Source organism: Oncorhynchus kisutch, linkage group LG20, assembly GCF_002021735.2.
Source record: "Oncorhynchus kisutch isolate 150728-3 linkage group LG20, Okis_V2, whole genome shotgun sequence".
In the NCBI taxonomy this organism is placed as follows: Eukaryota; Metazoa; Chordata; class Actinopteri; order Salmoniformes; family Salmonidae; genus Oncorhynchus; species Oncorhynchus kisutch.
Genome location: NC_034193.2, coordinates 37,480,047 through 37,503,683, shown reverse-complemented (window position 1 = coordinate 37,503,683; position 23,637 = coordinate 37,480,047). Strand labels below are relative to the sequence as shown.

The window sequence follows — 23,637 nt, the reverse complement described above, 5'->3', positions numbered from 1 at the left end:
TATCACCTCCTGGTACAGCAACTGCTCCGCCCAAAACAGTAAGGCTCTCAAGAGGGTAGTGAGTAGAGGTCGACCGATTAATCGGAATGGCCAATTAATAAGGGACGAGTTCAAGTTTTCATAACAATCAGACATCGGTATTTTTGGGTGCCCATTTCCGTTTATAAATTATTATTTTTTTAAATATACCTTTTATTTAACTAGGCAAGTCAGTTAAGAACACATTATTTTCAATGACTGCCTAGGAACTGTGGGATAACTGCCTTGTTCAGGAGCAGAATGACAGATTTTCAGGGTTTCAATCTTGCAACCGCAGTTAACTAGTCCAACGCTCTAACCATTGCACTCCACGAGTAGCCTGCCTGTTACATAAATGCAGTAGAAGCAAAGGTAAATTGCTAGCTAGCATTAAACTTATCTTATAAAAAACAATCAATCATAATCACTAGTTATAACTACTAATCCAGTTTAGCAGGCAATATTAACCAGGTGAAATTGTGTCATTTCTCTTGCGTTCATTGCACACAATGAACGCAAGTTTGGGCCGCCTGGCTCACTGCGAACTAATTTGCCAGAATTATGACATACATTGCACAACCTTCAATGTAACAAGAATATTTAGACTTAGGGATGCCACCCATTAGATAAAATACCAAACGGTTCTGTATTTCACTGAAATAATAAACGTTTTGTTTTCGAAATGATCGTTTCCGGATTCGACCATATTAATGACCAAAAGCTCGTATTTCTGTGTGTTATTATGTTATAATTAAGTCTGATTTGATAGAGCAGTCTGACTGAGCAGCAGCAGGCCCATAATCATTCATTCAAACAGCACTTTCGTGCGTTTTGCCAGCAGCTTTTCGCAAGCACAGCGCTGTTTATGACGTCAAGCCTATTAGCCTAATGGCTGGTGTAACCAATGTGAAATGGCTAGCTAGTTAGCTGGGTGCGCTAATACTGTTTCAAATGTTGCTCGCTTTTAGATTTGGAGTAGTTATTCCCCTTGCGCTGCAAGGGCCGCGGCTTTTGTGGAGCGATGGGTAACGATGCTTCGAGTGTGGCTGTTGTCGATGTGTTCCTGGTTCGAGCCCGTAGAGGCGAGGAGGGGGACGGAAGCTATACTGTTACACTGGCAATACTATAGTGCCTATAAGAACATCCAATAGTCAAAGGTATATGAAATACAAATGGTATAGAGAAATAGTCCTATAAATACTATATTAACTACAACCTAAAACCTCTTACCTTGGAATATTGAAGTCTCATGTTAAAAGGAACCACCAACTTTCATATGTTCTCATGTTCTGAGCAAGGAACTTAAAACGTTAGCTTTTATACATGGCACATATTTTACATGGCACATTACTTTCTTCTCCAACACTTTGTTTTTGCATTATTTAAACCAAATTGAACAGGTTTCATTATTTATTTAAGGCTAAATTGATTTTATTGATATTTTATATTAAGTTAACTTCTTGGATATAGGGGGCGCTATTTACATTTTTGGATGAAAAACGTTTTCGTTTTAAACAACATATTTTGTCACGAAAAGATGCTCGACTATGCATATAATTGACAGCTTTGGAAAGAAAACACTGACGTTTCCAAAACTGCAAAGATATTGTCTGTGAGGGCCACAGAACTGATGTTACAGAAAAAACCCAGATAAAAATCCAATCAGGAAGTGCCGCATTTTTTGAAACCGCCTCATGGCAATGACTCCTTATATGGCTGTGAAGGAGCTAGGAGTCAGCTTAGTTTTTCCACGTTTTCCCCAAGGTGTCTGCAGCATTGTGACGTATTTGTAGGCATATCATTGGAAGATTGACCATAAGAGACTACATCTACCAGGTGGTCGCTTAGTGTTCTCCGTCGCAATTATTGCGTAATCTCCAGCTGCAGTATTTTTCAGTTTTCTTCTGATGAGAAGGCAACTGCCACCACTGATAGATTATCGAATAGATATGTGAAAAACACCTTGAGGATTGATTCTAAACAACGTTTGCCATGTTTCTGTCGATATTATGGAGATAATTTAGAAAAAAGTTAGGCGTTGTAAGTGACTGCATTTTCCGGTGTTTTTCTTAGCCAAACGTGATGAACAAAACAGAGCTATTTCGTCTACACAAATAATCTTTTTGGAAAAAATGAACATTTGCTATCTAACTAAGAGTCTCGTCATTGAAAAAATCCTAAGTTCTTCAAAGGTAAATTATTTTATTTGAATGCTTTTCTTGTTTTTGTGAAAATGTTGCCTGCTGAATGCTAGGCTTAATGCAATGCTAGGCTATCAATACTCTTACACAAATGCTTGTGTAGCTTTGGTTGAAAAGCATATTTTGAAAATCTGAGATGAGAGTGTTGTTAACAAAAGGCTAAGCTTATGTTTGAATATATTTATTTTATTTTATTAGCGATTTTCATGAATAGGAAACGTTGCGTTATGGTAATGAGCTTGAGGCTATGATTACGCTCCCGGATACGGGATTGCTCGACGCTAGAGGTTAAAATAAGTGTTAATTCAACATTGTTGTAATTGTCATTATTACAATAATCGTCATTGGTATCGGCATTGAAAAATCCTAATCGGTCGACCTCTAGTAGTGAGGTCTGCACAATGCATCACCGGGGGCAAACTACCTGCCCTCCAGGACACCAACACCACCCGATGTCACAAGAAGGCCAAAAAGAACATCAAGGACAACAACCACCCGAGCCACTGCCTGTTCACCCCGCTATCATCCAGATGGTGAGGTCAGTACAGGTGCATCAAAGCTGGGACCGAGAGACTGAATAACAGTTTCCATCTCAAGGCCATCAGACTGTTAAACACTAGTCACTTTATATAATGTTTACATAGCCTACATTACTCATCTCATATGTATATACTGTACACTATACCATCTACTGCATCTTGCCTATGCCGTTCAGACATCGCTCATCCATATATTTCTATGTGCATATTCTTATTCATTCCTTTGTTGTTGTGAAATTGTTAGATTACATGTTAGATATTACTGCATGGTCGGAACTAGAAGCACAAGCATTTCTCTACACTCGTATTAACATCTGCTAACCATGTGAATGTGACCAATACAATTTTATTTGACATAGAATTTGATTTATTTTGAGGGCAAACCACAAATTCCTCACTAGCCAGCTGAAGCTAGCTGGCTGGTTATAATGTTAGCTTTGGGCAACAGGGGTAAGTAGCTGGCTAGCTATTTATTTTCATGAACTGAAGTGCAATTTCAATAGGCGAACAACAAGTGGCAACCTAGCTGATACTTACAAGGATTCCTGAATCATTGCTAAGAATAATGAAAATGACTGCAGTTTCTACTGGTCAATGTTTTCAGACTGGTTGTATTGGTACTAGCTAGGTACCAAGCTAAAGCTAGCTTCCCCAGAAGTTGTGGTCAAACAAATGACGCTTTATTTCCAACGCGGTATTGTAAACACATCGTTCGTGGCCACTGTTTGCTGAACATTTTTACAACTGACAGTGCTACTGTATCTTTTTTGACACGCAAAGACACAAACGGTGTTCCATAATATGTTCTGTATGTCGTGAAGATAATAGCAGTGACGCTATTACTGTGTAACTCCGGTAGGGCAACATCTGAAAAATAGCACACTTGGTAGTGTGTACCGGTGCTCGACCAGTCGGCGAAAGCCAACATCACCCACGACAGAGAACGGTTGATTGTCAAGGGCAATGAATTCCATTATCTTTGCTTTAATGCATTTTGCCTTTGAGTTGTCTCGCTGAAACGTTCTTACTCTTTCAAATGACTGCTCGACTTGTTGACTGCTCAGTCAAATACATATGCACGGTAGCTTTGACATCGTTTTTTAACTTCACTAGGGTAGGGGGCAGCATTCGGAATTTTGGATAAAAAGCGTGTCCAAATTAAACTGCCTGCTACTTAGGTCCAGAAGCTAGGGTATGCATATAATTAGTAGATTTGGATAGAAAACACTCACAGACAAAATGTCTGTGAGAACAGAACTGATATGGCAGGCTGAGGAAAAGTACTATTATTTTGAAAGGCTGTTTTTCCATTGAAAGCCTATCCACCATACAAAGACTTAGGACCCAGTTCACGATCTCTATGGCTTCCTCAACCAGTCTTTAGGCATTGTTTCAGGCGTTTTCTCAGAAAAATGAGGGAGATACAGCACTTTCAATGAGAGGACAGTGAATTTCCATACATGAACCAAGCACGTGATCGGGAGTGCGCATTTCTTGTTTACCTTTTCCATTGACTAAGCTTTTGTCCAGTTGAAATATTATTGATTATTTATGACAAAAACAACCTGAGGATTGATTTTAAACATCGTTTGGCATGTTTCTACTATCTTTTATTGTACTTTTTTGACTTTACGTCTTGGTGTTGAGAGCGCGCATTGTGCCTTTGGATTTCTGAACTAAATGCACCAACAAAACAGAGGTCTTTGGACATAAAGATGAACTTTATCGAACAAAACAAATATTTGTTGTCTAACATGGAGACCTGGGAGTGCCACCAGATGAAGATCATCAAAGGTAAGTGATTAATTTTAATGCTATTTCTGACTTTTGTGACACTCTCCTTGGTTGGAAAATGTGCTTTCGCAGTAAAGCCTATTTGAAAACAGACACACTTCTTGTAAATCCAGCCACAGTATCTTTAAAATGGTGTAAAATACGTGTATGTTTGAGGAATTTTAATTATGGGGTTTCTGTTGTTTTGAATTTGGTGCCCTGCAATTTCACTGGCTGTTGTCGAGGTGGGACCTTGTACCAGAGATGTTAACATCGGTGTTGAACCAGACAGCCGATTCCGATATGTTCACCGATATATTGTGCATCCCTACAGCAATGTTTAACTTTTTGGGCGACCTGACCAAATTCACATAGAAATGTGATTTATACATCTGTCATTCTCATTGAGCAAGTCTAAGAAGTGGTAGATCTGTTCATGTGCGCAATTTCTATGCATCCGTTTTTATGTTTTGTTTTTGCGTCTTTTACTTTATTTTTTTCACCCCAGCGTCAAACAGCTTAAAATACAATATTTTCGGTTATGGAAAATATATTTCACATCAATTTAGATGGTACAATGATTCTCAACAATATATATTGCTTGTTTTGTCACAAACTGAAATTAGGTTAACATTAAGAATTTTAGCAACCAGGTAATGGATTCATCAGGATACAAGATGGCGCCGGAGAATAAGGCTGAGATTTTACATATTCCTAACCAATTGTGTTTCTTTGCATGGTCTGTAACTTATCATTTTACTTTTTTGTACATCATGTTGCTACTACAGTCTTTTATGACCGAAAATAACTGCTGGACATCAGAACTGCAATTACTCACCACGGACTGGCAGAATCCTTTTTTTCCATTAACGAGTTCGACGTGAATGATATACTGCTTTCCTGGGAACCGGCCAAGATCCGTCATTTGCATTTAGAGAGGGTGAAGAAAAAGGGGTCAGAGGGCTGGGCTGCCTTCTGAGAATTTGTAGTCGATCGAATAAACCCCACTTCTTTCCATTCTGCTATCAAACGTGCAATTTTTGGAAAATAGAAATCGATGACCTACAAGGAAGATTAAACTACCAACGGGACATTCAAAACTAAAATCCTATGCTTCACAGAGTCGTGGCTGAACGACGACATTATCAACTTACAGCTGGCTGGTTACATGCTGTATCGGCAGGACAGAACAGCGGCGTCTGGTAAGACAAGGGGAAGCGGACTATGTATTTTTGTAAATAACAGCTGGCGCACGATATCTAAGGAGATCAAGGTTTGCTCGCCTGAAGTAGAGTATCTCATAATAAGCTGTAGACCATACTATCTACCAAGAGAGTTTATCTGTATTTTTCAAAGCTGTTGACAAACCACCATAGTCTGATGGTGGCACTAAGAACGCACTCCTTGAGCTATATACCACCATAATCAAACAGGAAAACGCTCAACCAGAGGCGGCGCTCCTAGTAGCCTTACATCCGCGTTACTAAATGTAATGTTAAATATGCAACCAGAGGAGGAAAAAAAACACAAAACAAACTCTGGACCACTTTTACGCCACAAAGCTCTCCCTCACCGTCCATTTGGCAAATCTGACCATAATTCTATCCTCCTGATTCCTGCTTACAAGCAAAACTATAGCAGCAAGCACCAGTGACTCGATCAATAAAAACAAGTGGTCAGATAAAGCAGATGCTAAGCTACAGGACTGTTTTGCTAGCACAGACTGGAATATGTTCCGGGATTCCGCTGATGGCATTGAGGAGTACATCACATCAGTCATTGGATTCATCAATAAGTGCATCGATGACGACGTCCCCACATTGACCATACATACCCCAACCAGAAGCCATGGATTACAGGCAACATCAGCACTGAGCTAAAGGCTAGAGCTGCCGCTTTCAAGGAGCAGGACTCTAGCCCGTAAGCTTATAAGAAATCCTGATATGCCCTCCGATGACCCATCAAACAGGCAAAGCGTCAATACAGGACTAAGAGTGAATCGTACGACACTGGCTCTGACGCTCGTCAGATGTGGCAGGGTTTGCAAACCATTACAGACTACAAAAGGGAAGCACAGCCAAGAGCTGCCCAGTGCCACGAACCAAACTACTTCTATGCTCGCTTCGAGACAAATAGCACTGAAACATGCATGAGAGCACCAGCTGTTCCCGGAAGACTGTGTGATCACACTCTCCGCAGCCGATGTGAGTAAGTAAGCTCTTTAAACAGGTCAGCATTCACAAGGCCGCAGGGCCAGATGGATTACCAGGACGTGTACTGCGAGCATGCACGTGCCTTCCCACCAGAGACTAGATTCAATTCCTGCATCTTGTATTCCTGCTATATCTCCTCCTTCCATTCTCTCTCTGTTTCTAAACTATCTGTAATAAAGCATAAAAAAATAAAAAAGGGAAGTGGAATTCCACTCTAAAATATATCAAAATGATCCTTCTAGGACAAGCAGTAGTACTGCATTATGGCTGTCATGTTGTCCAGGCAAAGCTTAGACCAGTGAGTTCCATAAGTGCCAGCTGCCAGCCAAATAGCTGACGACTAACCCTTATGTTATTGGGGTGTTAAAGATGTCACCAAATTTGATTTTGTAGAGTTGTGGTGGGGGATGCCACCAAACCCCTTAGCTTGCTACTAATTTGATTCCAGTGTCATATACCCATTGGTGCCTTGTAAGACACTTGTTTATTGAAGTAATATGTGCACAAAACAAAAAACTAAATTACATTTAGCATTTTATACACAGATAGCCATAGTAAGAACAGCTGCCATGTTGTCACATTATACAAACACGTTTCGTTCTCCCCATGTAGAAAAAGATGAAACCCTATCACAGAAGAAGCCGTACAAATGGGCGGGGGGGGGGGGGGGGGGTGATCAGCCACATAGGAATGAGTGAGAAGTGATGTGCACAGTGCTTTCACAGTGTATGAACTTCAAAATATGGTGAACATATATCACACAGGTTTGTGTAGGCATGTGTATATGTGCTGACAACATACATAAGAGCAAACACCACAATGAATGTGTCGCAGACACACACAGACAATGGGTGGAAAAGTCAGGGAGCAGAAAGGTCACCTACCTGCTTAGAATGCAAGATGCGAAACTAAAGAAGAGATGGAAAGAGGGAGAGAGAAAGGCAAAACGCTAAATGATGGAGCAACAGGAAGCAGGAGAGGGGTGGGGCCTCTTTCTCACGACACCCAAAAATCGGCCCCAAAAATCTCCCCCAACAATAGTGACAGATCAATTGATCACAGTTGGATGCTGTCCTATCCCTTTGTTCCCCTCACAACCATTGTCTTTCGTGAACGCAACAGAGTCTAGTTCTGACACGGCAGACAGACCAGAGGGGTACCAGCCCAGGGAATATGCAGTGTTAACTAGTATTGTATTATTATTACTCAATAGTAGTACAACTAACATCATTATTCAGCTAAGGAGCGACACCGGACTGGAGGAGATTGCCTCTGCAATGCGTCTGCAATGTTGACAGGAAGCTCTGGAAGATAGACTTTTCATCCCGTCGACCCCAGACGACCAGATTTTATTATTTAACTAGGCAAGTCAGTTAAGAACAAATTATTATTTACAATGATGGCCTACCATCATTGTAAATAATGGTAGGCCATCATTGTAAACCCGGACAGCACTGGGCCAAATTGTGCGCCGCCCTATGGGTCAATCACGGCCGGTTGTGATACAGCCTGTAATCGAACTAGGGTCTGTAGTGACGGCTCTAGTACTGAGATGTAGATGATTATTATAGTAGTGTTACAGTAGTTTTAGAATTTAAGGCTTTATATCAGAATTATATGTAAGCTAGCTGTTCAAGTATTACTATGGTAACTGCAGAGTATAAATGGCCTTTACAGCTCAGAGTAATTATAAATGGAACACACTTGAGTACACCAATTGAAAAGCCAATTAAAGCAAATGATACAGCAAAATCAACCTTAAACTGAGAGGAAACAAACTAAAAGAAATGAAGCAGCCTTACTACCTAATAATGGGTAGGATAATATATGGGAAAGGACTGGGCGATATGGACAAAATATCATATTGTGGTATTTTTCAAATTTGTGACGGTATGACAATATATGTTTTTGATTAATAAAAGTTCTACATTTGTTTTATAAGTAGTGCATAACCCTAGGGTGGCAACACATATATTCGAAATTACTTCAATGGGTCTTTCTCCAGTCGGATTGTTTTATACGGTTCAATTCAACTTCAACCTAAAATAATTTCCTGCAATTCCATCATTTTCTGCATTTCCTGCACTCATGAGATTATTTCCACACTGCCACGATATGGGCAAAAATACTAGGCCTTATTTTTAACCAAATTAGGATTTAGATCAAAACACTTGGGTGAACTTCTGGAATCATGGAAATAGAATGTTTATTATGATTCTGTAGTTAGAATATAAGTAAGAGTGGGCACTTTGAATACAGTGCTGTTTGACAACGAATGAAAATGCCATGGACGAGTTATTGTGACAGGGATAACTAGAAACCAAAGTGATGGTGAGTGTTTCCTAGGGGACCCTATAATCTTTGGCTACATTAAATCTTTATTCATATAGCCAACATATTCATGCTTCGCCTATTCCTCTTTGATTTAAAATATACTATTGCATAAACAACATGCTGATTTAAGCCTCCACCAGTACTGGTATCAGGCTGTATTAGCTAGCTACGTTTGCTGACTCAGTACTTTTATTAACTAGCGATTATTATTAGTGGCTAACACGATTTAGCTGAACTTGCCAAGAAAATACAAACTAGCTGTTTGCAGAAGATGTAATGAACACAAACTAATATTGTAATTATAGAACACTTGTGGATGTATTTTAAGATCAAAGTGGAAACATCGTCATCAAGATTGTTGCATGTGCTGTATTTACCATGCAGACTGAACGAAAGAGTCTCGTGGTCAAGCAACAACAAATGCGCTCCTTGAGTGACGGGGTGGGAGAGAGAGAGAGAGAGAGAGAGCGGAGAGGGATGACTCAAGTAGCGGAGTAAACTATAAAAATGGACGTTACACACGGCGTATCACATTTAACCAAACAAACATTCAAATACTGCTATTTTCTATTTATTCGTTATTTTACCAGGTAAGTTGACTGAGAACTCGTTCTCATTTGCAGCAACGACCTGGGGAATAGTTACAGGGGAGAGGAGAGGGATGAATGAGCCAATTGTAAACTGGGGATTATTAGGTGACAGTGATGGTTTGAGGGCCAGATTGGGAATTTAGCCAGGACACCGGGGTTAACACCCCTACTCTTACGATAAGAGCCATGGGATCTTTAATAACCTCAGAGAGTCAGGACACCGGTTTATCATCCAAACCAAAAGCCATCTCGAAATGTGCAGCCCTGCTTCTGCACTGAACACATCATTAATCTCTGTTCAGTGCAGAAGCAGGGCTGCACATTTCGAGACAAACACACAAAAAATGTCTGTTAAGCTAGGCTTGTTAAGCTAGGCTTGTTAATTGCTTCCAGAAGTTGAGCCCTCTTTCCATTATGGCACAGACACAAAGACGAGTCTTTCGATCTCTGCATTGGGTTGTTCCATGTCATATCAGCAAGCCATGACACCCACCATCTCAGATTGCTCTGAAATCATTTCTGTTGTAGAAACAGATAAGATTAGCATTCCTGCAACATTATTTTGTTGAAATATACATTTGATCTGAGAAATTAAGCTAATTGATTGCACCCTTATTGGCCATTTTACTTGACAGGATTCATATAAATAGAGTATCTCACATCCGATTTGGATGCTAGCTTACAGCTAAAGCGAACATTAATTCACTAGCCCAGTGCTTTGTAATATGCAAATAAGGCAAAATACGCTGATTTCTGTGACAAGCTAATATTCTTTTTTTTTGCCATGCTATCAAGTATCGTTATGGTATCGAGTATCGTGATAATAAACCTTGCGTCGGTATCAAAATCAAATTCTGGTATCATGATACTAATCCGATCCATGTGTACAATCACACAGTAGTGTACAGCAAGCAGTTAGACAGTCGGGCCCTAGTAGCAATAAATTAACACAACCGAAAGCTTACCTTGACTTGGAAGAGTTGCAGTGTTGGATAGCCTTAGCCAGCTAGCTAACTTAAACAGCATTCCTCTGTTTGAGTCAGGTTATTGAGTAGCCAAAATTAGCTGCATTAGCTAAGTGAAAAGGAAAACCAAGAAGAAAAATAGCTAACCCTCTCACTGCTGCTTCTCCTTACATTTTTTAAAGAAATGAATTGGTTTAAAACTGTTCAACTATTGTCTCTCTCTTTGAGTCAACCACTCACCCCACTCACCCCACTGTATGCAGTGCTAGCTTGCTGTAGCTTATGCTTTCAGAACTAGATTAATTATCTGATCCTTTTATTGGGTGGACAACATATCAGTTCATACTGCAAAAGCTCAGACAGTTTGGAGGACATTCTCCAAAAGTTGCCATAATTACTGTGAAAGTCTATGGAAGGGGGTGAGAACCATGAGCTTCCTAGCTTTTTTACTGAAGTCAATGTACCCAGAGGAGGATGGGAAAATAGCTGTCATCCGGCAACACCATGGTACTACCTTATAAAGTGCTGTTGAAGCTACTGTAGACCATTGCAAACAGTGTGTTTTAGTTATTTAATGAGATGTAAATTAGGGCTGTCAAAGTTAATGAGTGACTTTTTTTTTTTTAATCGGCATATTTTTTGGACGGCGTTAATCATGTGTCCATTTCTTCACCACAGGGACCCTTTTAAGAGCAGAACACAACACTGCTTGCAGGCAGTGCTTGCGGCTTTGCATGGCTGAAGACCGTGTGCCTCTAGCCAAAATCGTGTGAAAAGTTATGCCCAATATTAAATAAATAAAACATCGGAGCTGTTTTTTCATTCTGCCGTGGATTGTTGCGCATGTCACAGGCCATTTTAAACTACTCGTGAGGCGCTATTTGTTGGTTTAACAACATATTTTTTGTTAGCTAGTCATGTTACTTAGCTAGCAACCTGAACTTGACCACTGACTAGGCTATGCACAAACTTGAATGGCACAGGAAGAACTGAAAAGGAACAGGGTCTTCAAAGAGATGCTTCAAAAGGTAGGCTGCATATGCAAGAGTACAGTGAAATGCGTTTCTCGCTTGCTCTTTCCCAACAATGGAGTAATCAAAATCATAGTCAAGTGTGAGCGCGAGAGGAAGAGAGAGTAATTCTCTACCAGAAAGTTGGTTGGCCCTCTGATGTCACATAGGTTGACACATTGCTATGTTTTCATTTATTAAGCCCTTTTACAAAAAGTCACACTGCACCTAACATCATTACTAACATTTAGACATACAAGTTACGACACCCAGTCTCAAGGATGGCTAACCCTGTAAATTCCTTTGGTCTCTAGTTTGTTAAATCAACTTTTAGTTCTCTTGCACCTTATTTGCACAAACTGTATATAGACTTTTCTATTGTGTTATTGACTGTACATTTGTTTATTCCATGTGTAACTGTGTTGTTGTTTGCAGATGTAAATGAGTACTTGTTCTCAACTGGCCTACCTGGTTAAATAAAAGGTTAAATAAAAATGTAAACATTTGTGGAACAATCTTCAAAAAAATTTTTTTACATTTGATGTTCTGGCAATTCAAAAAGCTGATTAAGGACCATATTACTGAAGAATGTGTTTATCGTACTTTTCCTTTTGGTTTGCATGTCTTTTTTGTAATTCAGGGGTCATCTGTTAAAGAGACCTTGGTCTCAGTACATAAAATACAAATCTAAATAAAAATGAGAGAGTAAGTATATGCAGGCCTATGTGTGTAAAGTTATCTGAACAGTACAGATGGTTAAAGTGTTTTAATAACATTGTTGGACAAGTTTAAGAGCTCTGTTCTTTGTATCCCCTATAGTCCAGGGATCATGAACGAGATTCAGCCGCAGGCCAGAACATAATTAAGCCTACAAATAATTTGACTGCAAGAATCCCAAACAGATAACATTTGACTAAAACATAATCTCAAATCTTGCTTACATTTGTACACAATCACATATTAGGTTTGGAAATACTTTGGCACAGATTTCCCAAAAAATGTATTAAAAAATTACTTGGAGATTATTTGCTGGTATTTTTTACAGTGTTTAATATCCATCAATTATATATATTTTTTAAGTAGTTATTTGTTTGTTTAGAGAACTCGGGGGGCCAAATAAAATCACCAGCAAGCCAAATTCGGACCGCCAGTTGGGGAACCCTGCTATAGTTACAATAATTTAGAATGCTTGAAGCATGAACAGTAATTAAAGCTGTGTGTGTGTGTGTGTGTGTGTGTGTGTGTGTGTGTGTGTGAGTGAGAGAGCGAGAGACTGCTGTGTGCAAGTGTTAGGCATCAAGAACATTGATATGAGCGAGTAGGCCTACTTAAAGCTATGTGGAAAATTCCTATTAAAATATTCTGATGTAGATCATTTTGTGTTGCCGTACCTTATAAATCAAAGCATAGTTTGCCTGTAACTCAATGCAATGCTTTTTAAATGTAAAAATCTTTTAGGGCCAAATTTGAGCAAAGAAAAAAAAGAAGGAATTCATTGCGATTAACTAATGCTATTAACTCCATTATTTTCATCATTTGACATCCCTAATGTAAATATATTTAGTATAGATAATCTAAAACTGATAACTTAAGTGTTTCACAATGGCTTGCGAAAGTATTCACCCCCCTTGGCATTTTTCCTATTTTGTTGCCTTACAACCTGGAATTAAAATAGATTTGGGGGGGGGGGGTTGTATCATTTGATTTACACAACATGCCTACCACTTTGAAGATGCAAAATATTCGACCAAAAAACAAAGTCAATACTTTGTAGAGCCACCTTTTGCAGCAATTACAGATGCAAGTATCTTGGGACATGTCTCTATAAGCTTGGCACAACTTGCCACGGGGATTTTTGCCCATTCTTCAAGGAAAAACTGCTCCTTCAAGTTGGATGGGTTCCGCTGGTGTACAGCAATCTTTAAGTCATATCACAGATTCTCAATTGGATTGAGGTCTGGGCTTTGATTAGGCCATTACAAGACATTTCAAATGTTTCCCCTTAAACCACTTGAGTGTAGCTGTTAGGTGAACCTCCGTCCCCGCCTCAAATCTCCGGAAGACAAACAGGTTGCCCTCAAGAATTTCCCTGTATTTAGCGCTATCCATCATTCCTTCAATTCTGACCAGTTTCCCAGTCCCTGCCGATGAAGAACATGCCAACAGCATGATGCTGCCACCCCCATGCTTCACTGTGGGGATGGTATTCTCAGGGGTGATGAGGGGTGTTGGGTTTGCCCCAGACATAGCGTTTTCCTTGATGGCCAAAAAGCTCAATTTTAGTCTCATCTGACCAGAGTACCTTCTTCTATATGTTTTTGGCGTCTCCCACAGGCCTTTTAGCAAACACCAAAAGTGTTTGCTTATTTTTTTCTTTAAATTAAGCAATGTCTTTTTTCTGGCCACTCTTCCGTAAAGCCCAGCTCTGTGGAGTGTACGGCTTAAAGTGATCTGATGGACAAATAACTCCAATCTCCGCTGTGGAGCTTTGCAGCTCCTTCAGGTTGATCTTTGGTCTCTTTGTTGCCTCTCTGATTAATGCACTCCTTGCCTGGTCTGTGAGTTTTGGTGGGCGGCCCCCTCTGGGCAGGTTTTTGTGGTGATACAACTTTGTCCCTGACCTGTTTGTTGAGCTCCTTGGTCTTCATGGTGCCGCTTGCTTGGTGGTGCCGCTTGCTTAGTGGTGTTGCAGACTCAGGGGCCTTTCAGAACAGGTGTATATATACTGAGATAATGTGACAGATCGTGTGACACTTAAATAAAGTCAACCTGTGTGCAATCTAACTAATTATGTGACTTCTGAAGGTAATTGGTTGCACCAGATCTTATTTAAGGGGCTTCATAGCAAAGGAGGTGAACACATATGCACGCACCACTTCTTCTTATTTTATATTTATTTTTTGAAACAAGTTCTTTTTTTCATTTCACTTCACTATTTTGTGTAAATCCAAATAAAAATCCATTTAAATTAGACAAAAATTCACTGATAGGATGTTCGTCCCCTTCCTCTTCTGAGTAGCCTCCACTGCCTTGGGATAAGGATAACATAAGGATACTATTGTTTATCATCCAATGATATAGCAGCATGAAAAACAGAGGCAATAGCAGAAAAATTAAATCCACAAATAAAATATATACTTGATACTCGGAGGGCAACACAAACAATTTGGACATTCTCTTGCCAATATGTAGCCTTCAAAGCAAGTTTACAGATCATACTTGTTTACTGTTCCAAAAATGTTTTACTCAGCCCCCCCCCCTTCCAGCATTGGGGAACATCCCGCCCCCTCCCGCCATGTGTACTTCCACAGGCACAAGCACTGTTCATGACAAACTGTTTACGTCCCTCTTGTTTACGGAGAGAACATTTTGCAGGTTTAAAGGTTATTTCTTGCAATTCTATACATTTTGTTATGTCTAACGTGTATTCATGTGATATTTGAGTGACTCAAACATTACCACAAAATCTATGGGCTAAAAAACGTTATCTGACATGGGCTAGTTGATCTGGACTCAATGACTGACATGACAAAAGGAAAACAGATGCTACACTACCAATTTTGAAATTCCACCTTGTGCATTCTACCATTACAACTTTCAAGAGTAAGTTGAAAGCCCCCCCCCCCCCCTGCTGACCCCTCGCACCCCTAGGGGTGGCGCCACACAGTTTGGGAACTACTCAATGCTGGCCAAATTCCACTCAAGATTTTAGAGGGGTAATTTATGAGTATGGGACTATAGGCTGCACAAATATATCAAAAATGTCCTGGTCAAGTCTACTGCTCCACCAGCGAGCCAGCAGAGATGTGTCTTGTGGGGGAATCAGAGAGCAGTCTCAAATGATTAATCAGAAAACAGGCCCTGAAAATTCCTTCCCTTGGGAGGTACTTTGCAGCATGGTCAAGTAACTGACGGGCAGACCGTGGGCCAATTTCAGCTTTTCCGACCACACCGGGAAAAAACATGTAGCAGAATAGTAGCGGGGTAACAGATCCCACACAGTGTTCTTATAACACGAGAACTCATGGCGCGTGCGTCTCGATAGTCTAATGCGGCTTCCTCTCCATCTGCACAGATCTGAAAACACGGGATAAAGTGACAGCAATATGTCAAATGCCTTTTAGGAATTTGCTTTCGCTTGGAAATAAAACGAGGTCTCTAAACTATTTATATTCAACCTTATTTCAGGTATGCACAGATGGAAGAAAAGGAGACGAGAGGAGGAGGCCTTTTTAGACTATTGATGTGCATCCTTTGTGTTGAAGGACAAAGCACCCATGGCTGGGGGAGGATGTGGCCTAATGCGAGCTATTGATCAGCTGGAATACGATAGCGTGGATGGCCCTCACATTATAAGTGTCTCGGGCCATTATTGACAGATTCTGCCTCCTGTGAAGTCACAAGCCAGCCTATGTCCTGTTTCATGTTCTAAAAGAAAGCTTTACCTAAAATATGATATTTTTCTGTCTAACTCTGTATGTCCATCTATCAGTCTATCTTTTGAGATCATCCATACATCCACCCATCCTAGACTGGCCGATGCAGGGTGTTCTGAATGACATCCACCACCAGAACTGCTTGTTGTGTGAGAGAATGAGCGAGAGGGATACTCTTACGTGACTTATTACTGAGCTGAAACGCGAGCACACACTGCGTTGTGTGTAAACAACTGGAAGCCTGTGATGTTAACTTCCAAAAGCGGAAGTCGCAAGGCGACACTCCATCCAAACCCTTTACATTCGTGAGAATTGGCATATATGGATAGGACTAAATTGAAATGTTTCTTATAGAAAACATATGAAAAGCATAAGCATGGTAGCAATTGAAAGGGAACAGTTGAGATTATGGGAAAATTATTAGACCAAAGTTAAGGACCCAGCAGTTCACCAGATAAGACTGAATCCAATGTTGACTTTATGTGCATTTTACATTCTGTATTTTGCCGCATTTGTTATTGATAAAATCAGAAAACTCTTGATTTGATATTAAGATGAAAACGTATTGGGACCTTTAATATACCACCGTATATAGATATGCAGGAATACATTTAAAAGGCTGAAAATGCAATGGTGACTTGACCAGCTAGTTACAGCTAGCACAAGACCAGCTAGTTACAGCTAGCACAAGACCAGCAAGTTACAGCTAGCACAAGACCAGCTAGTTACACCTAGCACAAGACCAGCTAGTTACACCTAGCACAAGACCAGCTAGATACACCTAGCATATTTGAGGCACAAAATAGGCCCACATATTGATTGTATACAATCGTCATGCCACACTTTTCTTCATCCATTAAACGGTCGTAACCCATACCCAAAACATTAAGATAATAACATGCCCAATGGTCTTTTTCCCAACTAAATCAAGATAAATGTATGATTACTCAATAAATCAGTAATCGCTAGCTTATGAAATTACAGTTCAGCAATCCCACAAATTCTTGGGTTTATTTGTGTGCTTTGCTAGGAGCCGTCTGCATGTAAACCTATAATAATGGTATTGTAATGACCAACGTTTCATTCCCCAGGCCGCACCAGATGACATATCCTGCCAAAGCTCTATCGAGGGGATTGTTGGTGTTTGGATTTCAATGCAAAAAGAGGAGACCTGGTATGCTTCTCTGTCTCCCGTTTGAGGCTCGTATTTCTAGTGAACCGAACACACTTCCCCCGAGACCATGGATAGAGCTCACAAATAAGCTCTGGGTTTGAAATGGACAGAAGCTTTTGGTTCAGGTTCGTTGTTGTGTCACAGCTAAGTTACTTGAAAGAGAAAAGTCTTGCAGGTGTCGCAGATGGGTTACGTTTCAAAACACAGGACAACACTTTAAAAAACACTTACTCTGGAAGGGATCTAGTGAGGGTGCAGTTCGCACCAAGACACTGTCAACCAACACCGTTCTAGGTACACGTTTCAATTAACAACCGATCTAGGACCAGCTTACCCTCCCCGTCATACCTTTGACAATTAGGTGGTGAAAATGACTTAACTGATGTTAGATCAGTGTCTAGGTGCAACTTAATCCTATTCCACCAAACCCAGATTATCTACGGCTAAGCCCCTCCTATCAGACCTAGACACAACAAGGTTGCTCTAAATATCACAAGGCCTAGCATAGGCCCAACCACATTTCCGAACCAAGGAAAGCACTGCATCAAAGGTAATAAGCATTTACTGTTGGTCTCTCACGGAGCCACAGACAAACACATATTTGCATGGGATGTAGTGCATTGGATTTCTGGTAAGGATGCTTTAGTGAAAAAGTGTTGGAATCAGGTCCAACTACATCAACAATTTTTATTGGCTGATAAGGATTTAGTTACAGGATATAATTATCTGCTCAGCTAGTCGGCCCCAGCATCGTGGCTAATTTTGCCACGTTGGCCTATGAGAAAAGATAGCAACAAGCCATGTAAGACCAATGGTTTAAACCAATGGTCTTAGCAAAAGTTCACGAGCATGGCCCTTGTGTGGCTCTGGTCTCTCATACACAATGTCATCCGGTGTCTGACGCAAAACCCAAAAGGGAGGCTGTATAGATATCATCTGAACTCTGTGCTGACGTGACCCATCATAGACCGTGTTTAACAGAGAGAGCGAGAGAGGAAGAGAAGAAAGAGAAAAAGGGAGAGAGAAAGAGAAGTTTGAATGTGAGGCCTTACCTTCTGTAGACTAGTGGGGTTCAACTGCGTTTTGTCTATTATCTTCACGGCAACCTTCGGAAGCAGAGACAAACAAGAAATAGACATTACACACCAATCACATCAGGCCAAAGCCCTGTGACATCACCCATTTTGTGTTTGACAATGGAAGGTTTTGATCCTCTAATCCTGACCCAGGTTTACTGGAGCCTGAGGAGCTTCCGAGAGAGGCTGTGTCACAAATTACACCATAGTCCCTGTATAGTGCACGACTTTTGATCAGAGCCTTATGGGCCCTGATCAAAAGTAGTGCACTATATAGGGAATATGGTGCCACTTAGGATACAGCCAGAAAGTTATGATTAAATGGTAAATTAGCATCATGGTTAGCACCACACAAGGTGTGCTTTCCTCAGAACAGGGAGATCAAGTCGCCAGAATGCAGAATCGACAGCCTTGGGTTGGGTAACTCGAGCTCAAAATTGAAAATCTATTCAGGCCTAATTCTTGCTGTCTGCCAGTGAAACAAAATAGATAAACGCTGTCCCTGTTAGGAAGGCTGCAAATGCACAAACTGATTAATGTTTTGAATGGAGGACAGTATGAGAATGTAATTTGGACGCACACAGCGACAGCCACGAGCCCCACACACAGAGATGGTGGCTGTAATGACATTCCTCAACCATCATTTCAGATGAGACTGTTCTTAGAAATGTCTAGAGATGACTGCTGAGGTCGACACAGGCTCTGTAGGTTCCTTTCATATTGGTAAATAAAAACGTACCCTGGCCACTGAGTGACGGATCTTAAACGGAAGCCTCAGACGTGATGCCGACCTGCCTACATGCTCATAGTGTAAGGCGGTAGGCGGCCAATTTCCTCTATCAAGGTCTAGACCAGAGGCTCGTGTCGATCCATCATTTCTAAGATTAACCATTCTAAAAGAGACAAGTTATGTCCAACAGTTAAAGCGACACCCCTTAATTTGACTGTGGCTGCTTTAAGGACTATGAATCAGAGGGTTGTTGGTTCAAATCTGAGCTGGTGCAGTGCTGCTGTTTGGTCCTCCTGGTGCAAAACATTAACTGCTTCATAGAGTGGAATTGAGAGGAGGAAAAAGGTCATTTATTTGGGCCTGTGTTGGTGTACAAACTTCTCAGCAAGAGCGCCATTTAAAAAAAGACACTATAATAACTCACTGGCAGTTCCATTTGTCCAGATCCACCCCCACAAATTAGAAACCAGTCAAAAGGGCTACTGCTGCACTTGAAGTGAAAGTTACAGATTGTGCCTTTAAAGACGCATGTGAAATTGTTCTCGTACTCCCCAGATCATTTTAAAGAGTCACTGAGAAAGGTTGCATCAGTCCCCTAGACTACAATGAACCATAATCACTATAATCAACGCACAATCATTTTGGGGATAGGATATGACACTAGCACAATGCAAATCACAGGCAGCGTAGAATATACCTCCCTTGCAAAGAACAGTGCCTCCTCTTCTGAAATATGGATATGTAAATCAGACACCATTACTGGGTAGAAACAGCAAGCTCGCGAGACCATAAGCATTCGCATCCTATCATCCAATCTCTTAGTAGGCATACCGGAATGTTTGATTTCACACGTAACAACATCTCACTCAACACTCTGGCGAGAGTACTGACGTACATTGCATCAATAATTTAACCTATACTGTGGCTCATGCTGGGTCAGAGTTCCCAGCCAAAGTTATTTCCATTTCAAGAGTAGACTTTTTAAAATGCGCTGAGGTTTTGGCCAACACTGAAAGAGAATTGTTGAGTGGTTGAGGTCAACGGGTGGTGAGAGCAACCAATGCAGCCATATCTTGTTAACTCTTGATTTGTCTTAAAGTGGCTGACAGCATTTTAGCAACATCAAATCGTATTAAAATATGTTCATATACACCCCCAGGAGAATTACACATTTTTAAATGTTCTGATAAGCGACCACTTAGTCATTTTCACATGTTCATAAATTCTTAGAATGTTTGGGAATTACATATAAAAAGGCATTCAAAAATTCTATAGCAATATAGTGGGAAAGCGGCTGTGCGTTTGGACTATTAAGAAACACTGCATTAAATAAAACATGTCTCGTCCAGGACTGGAGTCTATGCAGACCAGTGCACCATGGCCTGTCGGCTCAGGTGGTAGAGCATGGCGCTTACAACACCAGGGTTGTGGTTTCGATTCCCACCGGGGACCACTACAAAACATATCAAAATGTATGCACTCACTACTAGGGCTATGGCAGTCGTGAAATTGCGGGCCTTTTATTGTCAAGCAAATAACTGCCGGTCTCACATTAATTGAACATAAAACACGTTTAGCATAGCATACAAGCCACTGATGCAGACTTTTGGAACATCTACATTTTAAAAGTCTAATAAATCCATTTAATATAGCCTACACCATCACAATAAATCCATTGTTAATTTGACACAAATCTAAAGAAACATGAAATGAAGAGCAAGAACCAAATAGCATAATCTGACTTGTCCTTATGTTAGGCCCTGATCTTGCTATGCCATATGGCTGTGGGCTACAATAGTTCATTTAGCAGACAAGATTTGCTTAGAATACCGTGGCATTATTTTATAGTACGAAGAATACAACTGAACATAAGGGAATAAAATAGAAAGGATATTTTCTCCAAACAACTTGAGGGAGTGATCACATGGGGCTATTCTGTGTTGAGCAGTTAAAGAAACAGGTACTCCTATATGCTTATTTCAGAGTTATGTAACTTCAGTTGTGATACAAATGTTGGGCTATACGTGTTGATTTTTAATACATTCTAAGGCTGCATGATGCGATTCTAATGACTTAAATACAGTTACATGAAAAGGCATGAGCTCTGCTTTGTTGTTTTGCACAGTCTGTACACACTTCATCAGTCTCTCATTCACAACTTGACAAGCACTTGATAATGCCTCAAATTTCCCAGCTGCATCCCCTTTGTGGCCTTGATTTTATAATAAAAAAGGTGCATTTCTATGGTGAAAATTCTTCCTCAAACTTGAAACTCATGTGCTGCATATGTATGCCGGTTAGACTCTACACCCAGTGTAATGCGGATTAATCAGTTTCATTTGGCCACTTTTCTTGTGATACAAACCTTAAAACATATAGGACTATGGGCTAGACTGCATGAGGTGTGATACTAACCTTATTAAAACATATAGGACTATGGGCTAGGCTACATGAGGTGTGATACTAACCTTATTAAAACATATAGGACTATGGGCTAGACTACATGAGGTGTGATACTAACCTTATTAAAACATATAGGACTATGGGCTGGACTACATGAGGTGTGATACTAACCTTATTAAAACATATAGGACTATGGGCTGGACTGCATGAGGTGTGATACTAACCTTATTAAAACATATAGGCCTATGGGCTAGACTACATGAGGTGTGCGGTTATGATTTGAAAAAGTCGCAAAAAAAGACATGGTTTCATTGTTTCATTCAGAAGTGATAGTCTGATGGGTGACAATATTAGCCTATTTTTGATTCAATCTGGTCTTCACATATACTAAATAATATATGTATGAAGTTAGTTTTGATTTAGAATAGACCACTATCATGCAACTGTCTAAAAACAGGAAGAAAAAAAAATACATGTCATCTATGCACTTAAATAGCGAATGGAGGGAGCTTGTCCCAGTTAATTTCATACCAACCAGGTAGACTATACTCCTGTTGTGAAGAGATGCATTGTGCTTAATATTAGGAAAGTTGAGAAATAAATATAGGCCTAGCCTATAAAAAGAGGATCCAATCAGCTTTTCAAGAGGCCATCACTATGTTTCTCACGCAATTGCATAGCCTATAGAAATGCTGTGCAACATGAGCTCAAAGGCACTCATGAAGTGTTTGATAAAATGTTTGATACCATTTGCATTGATGTCAGAGTGATTAGAGGGACAATAGAGTGCTGAGTACCAGGCAGTTAGCAAGTTTGGTAGGCTACTAATGACCATCGGCAGCATCAGAACTTGGGGAAACCTAATTAACGTGACTAAACAATCACATGGAATTTGACTGCCATCATGACTCATGACTGCCGGTGTGGCGGTAATAAGTCACTGTAAGTGCACCTGCTAAATTACTAAAATGTAACTACAGTAGGCCTTCATGCAAACAAGCCATTTGCCACACAGGCCTGCCATCATTCACTTGGAACTGGACTGTGTGTTTACAGGGAGTTGCGACTTGAGTCTATAGATCATTTAGATCATTAGAACGCATTCGCCAAAAGCCACAAAATACACCTGAATGGATGTCTGCAAATATATCAATACCACGGGAGTCTTCTTACATTTGTGAACTTTACAGTCCTATTGATGAAACAACCATGAAAAAAGGTAGGCTTTCTCCCCTTCAGTTATGCACATCAACAACTAATGCTAGCCAGAGCAAGGACGAGCTAAAATCTTACGAAGGAACATTTTATAAACCTTCAAACTGTTTGAGCTAGTTGGCCGTCAAAATTGCAATGATAAACCATGGGGAATTGTAGCCTACTCATCCTTGTGGCGCTTGCCTGCAACCAAGCTAACTGGCTAATGTTGGCTAGCTCGCTACTTCCAGACACAAATGAGAGAACACCACACTCTGACCAGTTAGGCTGTTCACATGTTGTTATCTAGAGCGTTCCTGACCATCTATAACTTTTTTGGCCCATGTTTACTGACACTGTCCATATTCAGCCGGTGTTGAACGTTCGTGAATTCATCAGTTAGTCTTACTCAGACGAGAGTGCTCTGAAATCGGAGTAGATCGCCAGAGTGAATTTGTGAACAAGAGATATGGTAACAGGATAAAAATAATTGAAGTTCTTGCTAGCTACTGTAACCAAATGACACTTGCATGTCTAGCTGTGTATAGCCACCAAAAAAACGATATTAGGGGAAATACTCACTCACCCACTCCTCCAATGACATGACATTGGCCCCCAGATCCTCAAAAGGTTCTACAGCTGCACCATCGAGAGCATCACCGCCTGGTATGGCAACTGCTCGGCATCTACAAAGGGTAGTGCGAACGGCCCAGTACATCACTGGGGCCAAGCTTCCTTGCAATCCAGGACCTATATAATAGGCGGTGTCAGAGGAAAGCCCATAAAATTGTCAGACACTCCAGTCACGGAAGTTAGACAGTTCTCTCTGCTACCGGAGCGCCAAGTCTAGGACCAAATGGCTCCTCAACAGCTTCTACCCCCAAGCCATTGGACTGCTGAACAATTTATGAAATCGCCACTGGACAATTTACATTGCTGCCCCCCCTCCCTATTTGAACACTGCTGCTAGTTGCCTATGCA

At 40.6% G+C, this 23,637-nt stretch overlaps 1 protein-coding gene across 4 annotated transcripts in view; it reads right to left on the bottom strand.

The window, feature by feature from the left end:
- LOC109875518 (serine/threonine-protein kinase MARK1) overlaps positions 1 to 23,637 on the bottom strand; it is a 94,554-nt gene that overhangs the window by 47,618 nt on the left and 23,299 nt on the right. For 2 of the 4 annotated variants that reach the window (XM_031798887.1, XM_031798890.1), the window contains exons 3-4: positions 18,306 to 18,359; positions 7,629 to 7,652 (exon numbers count right to left, since the gene is read on the bottom strand). In XM_031798887.1, coding sequence (XP_031654747.1) covers positions 7,629 to 7,652; positions 18,306 to 18,359 — 78 coding nt within the window. The remainder of the gene's footprint in view (positions 1 to 7,628; positions 7,653 to 18,305; positions 18,360 to 23,637) is intronic. The other 2 variants (XM_020467843.2, XM_020467844.2) reach the window with 1 other exon arrangement.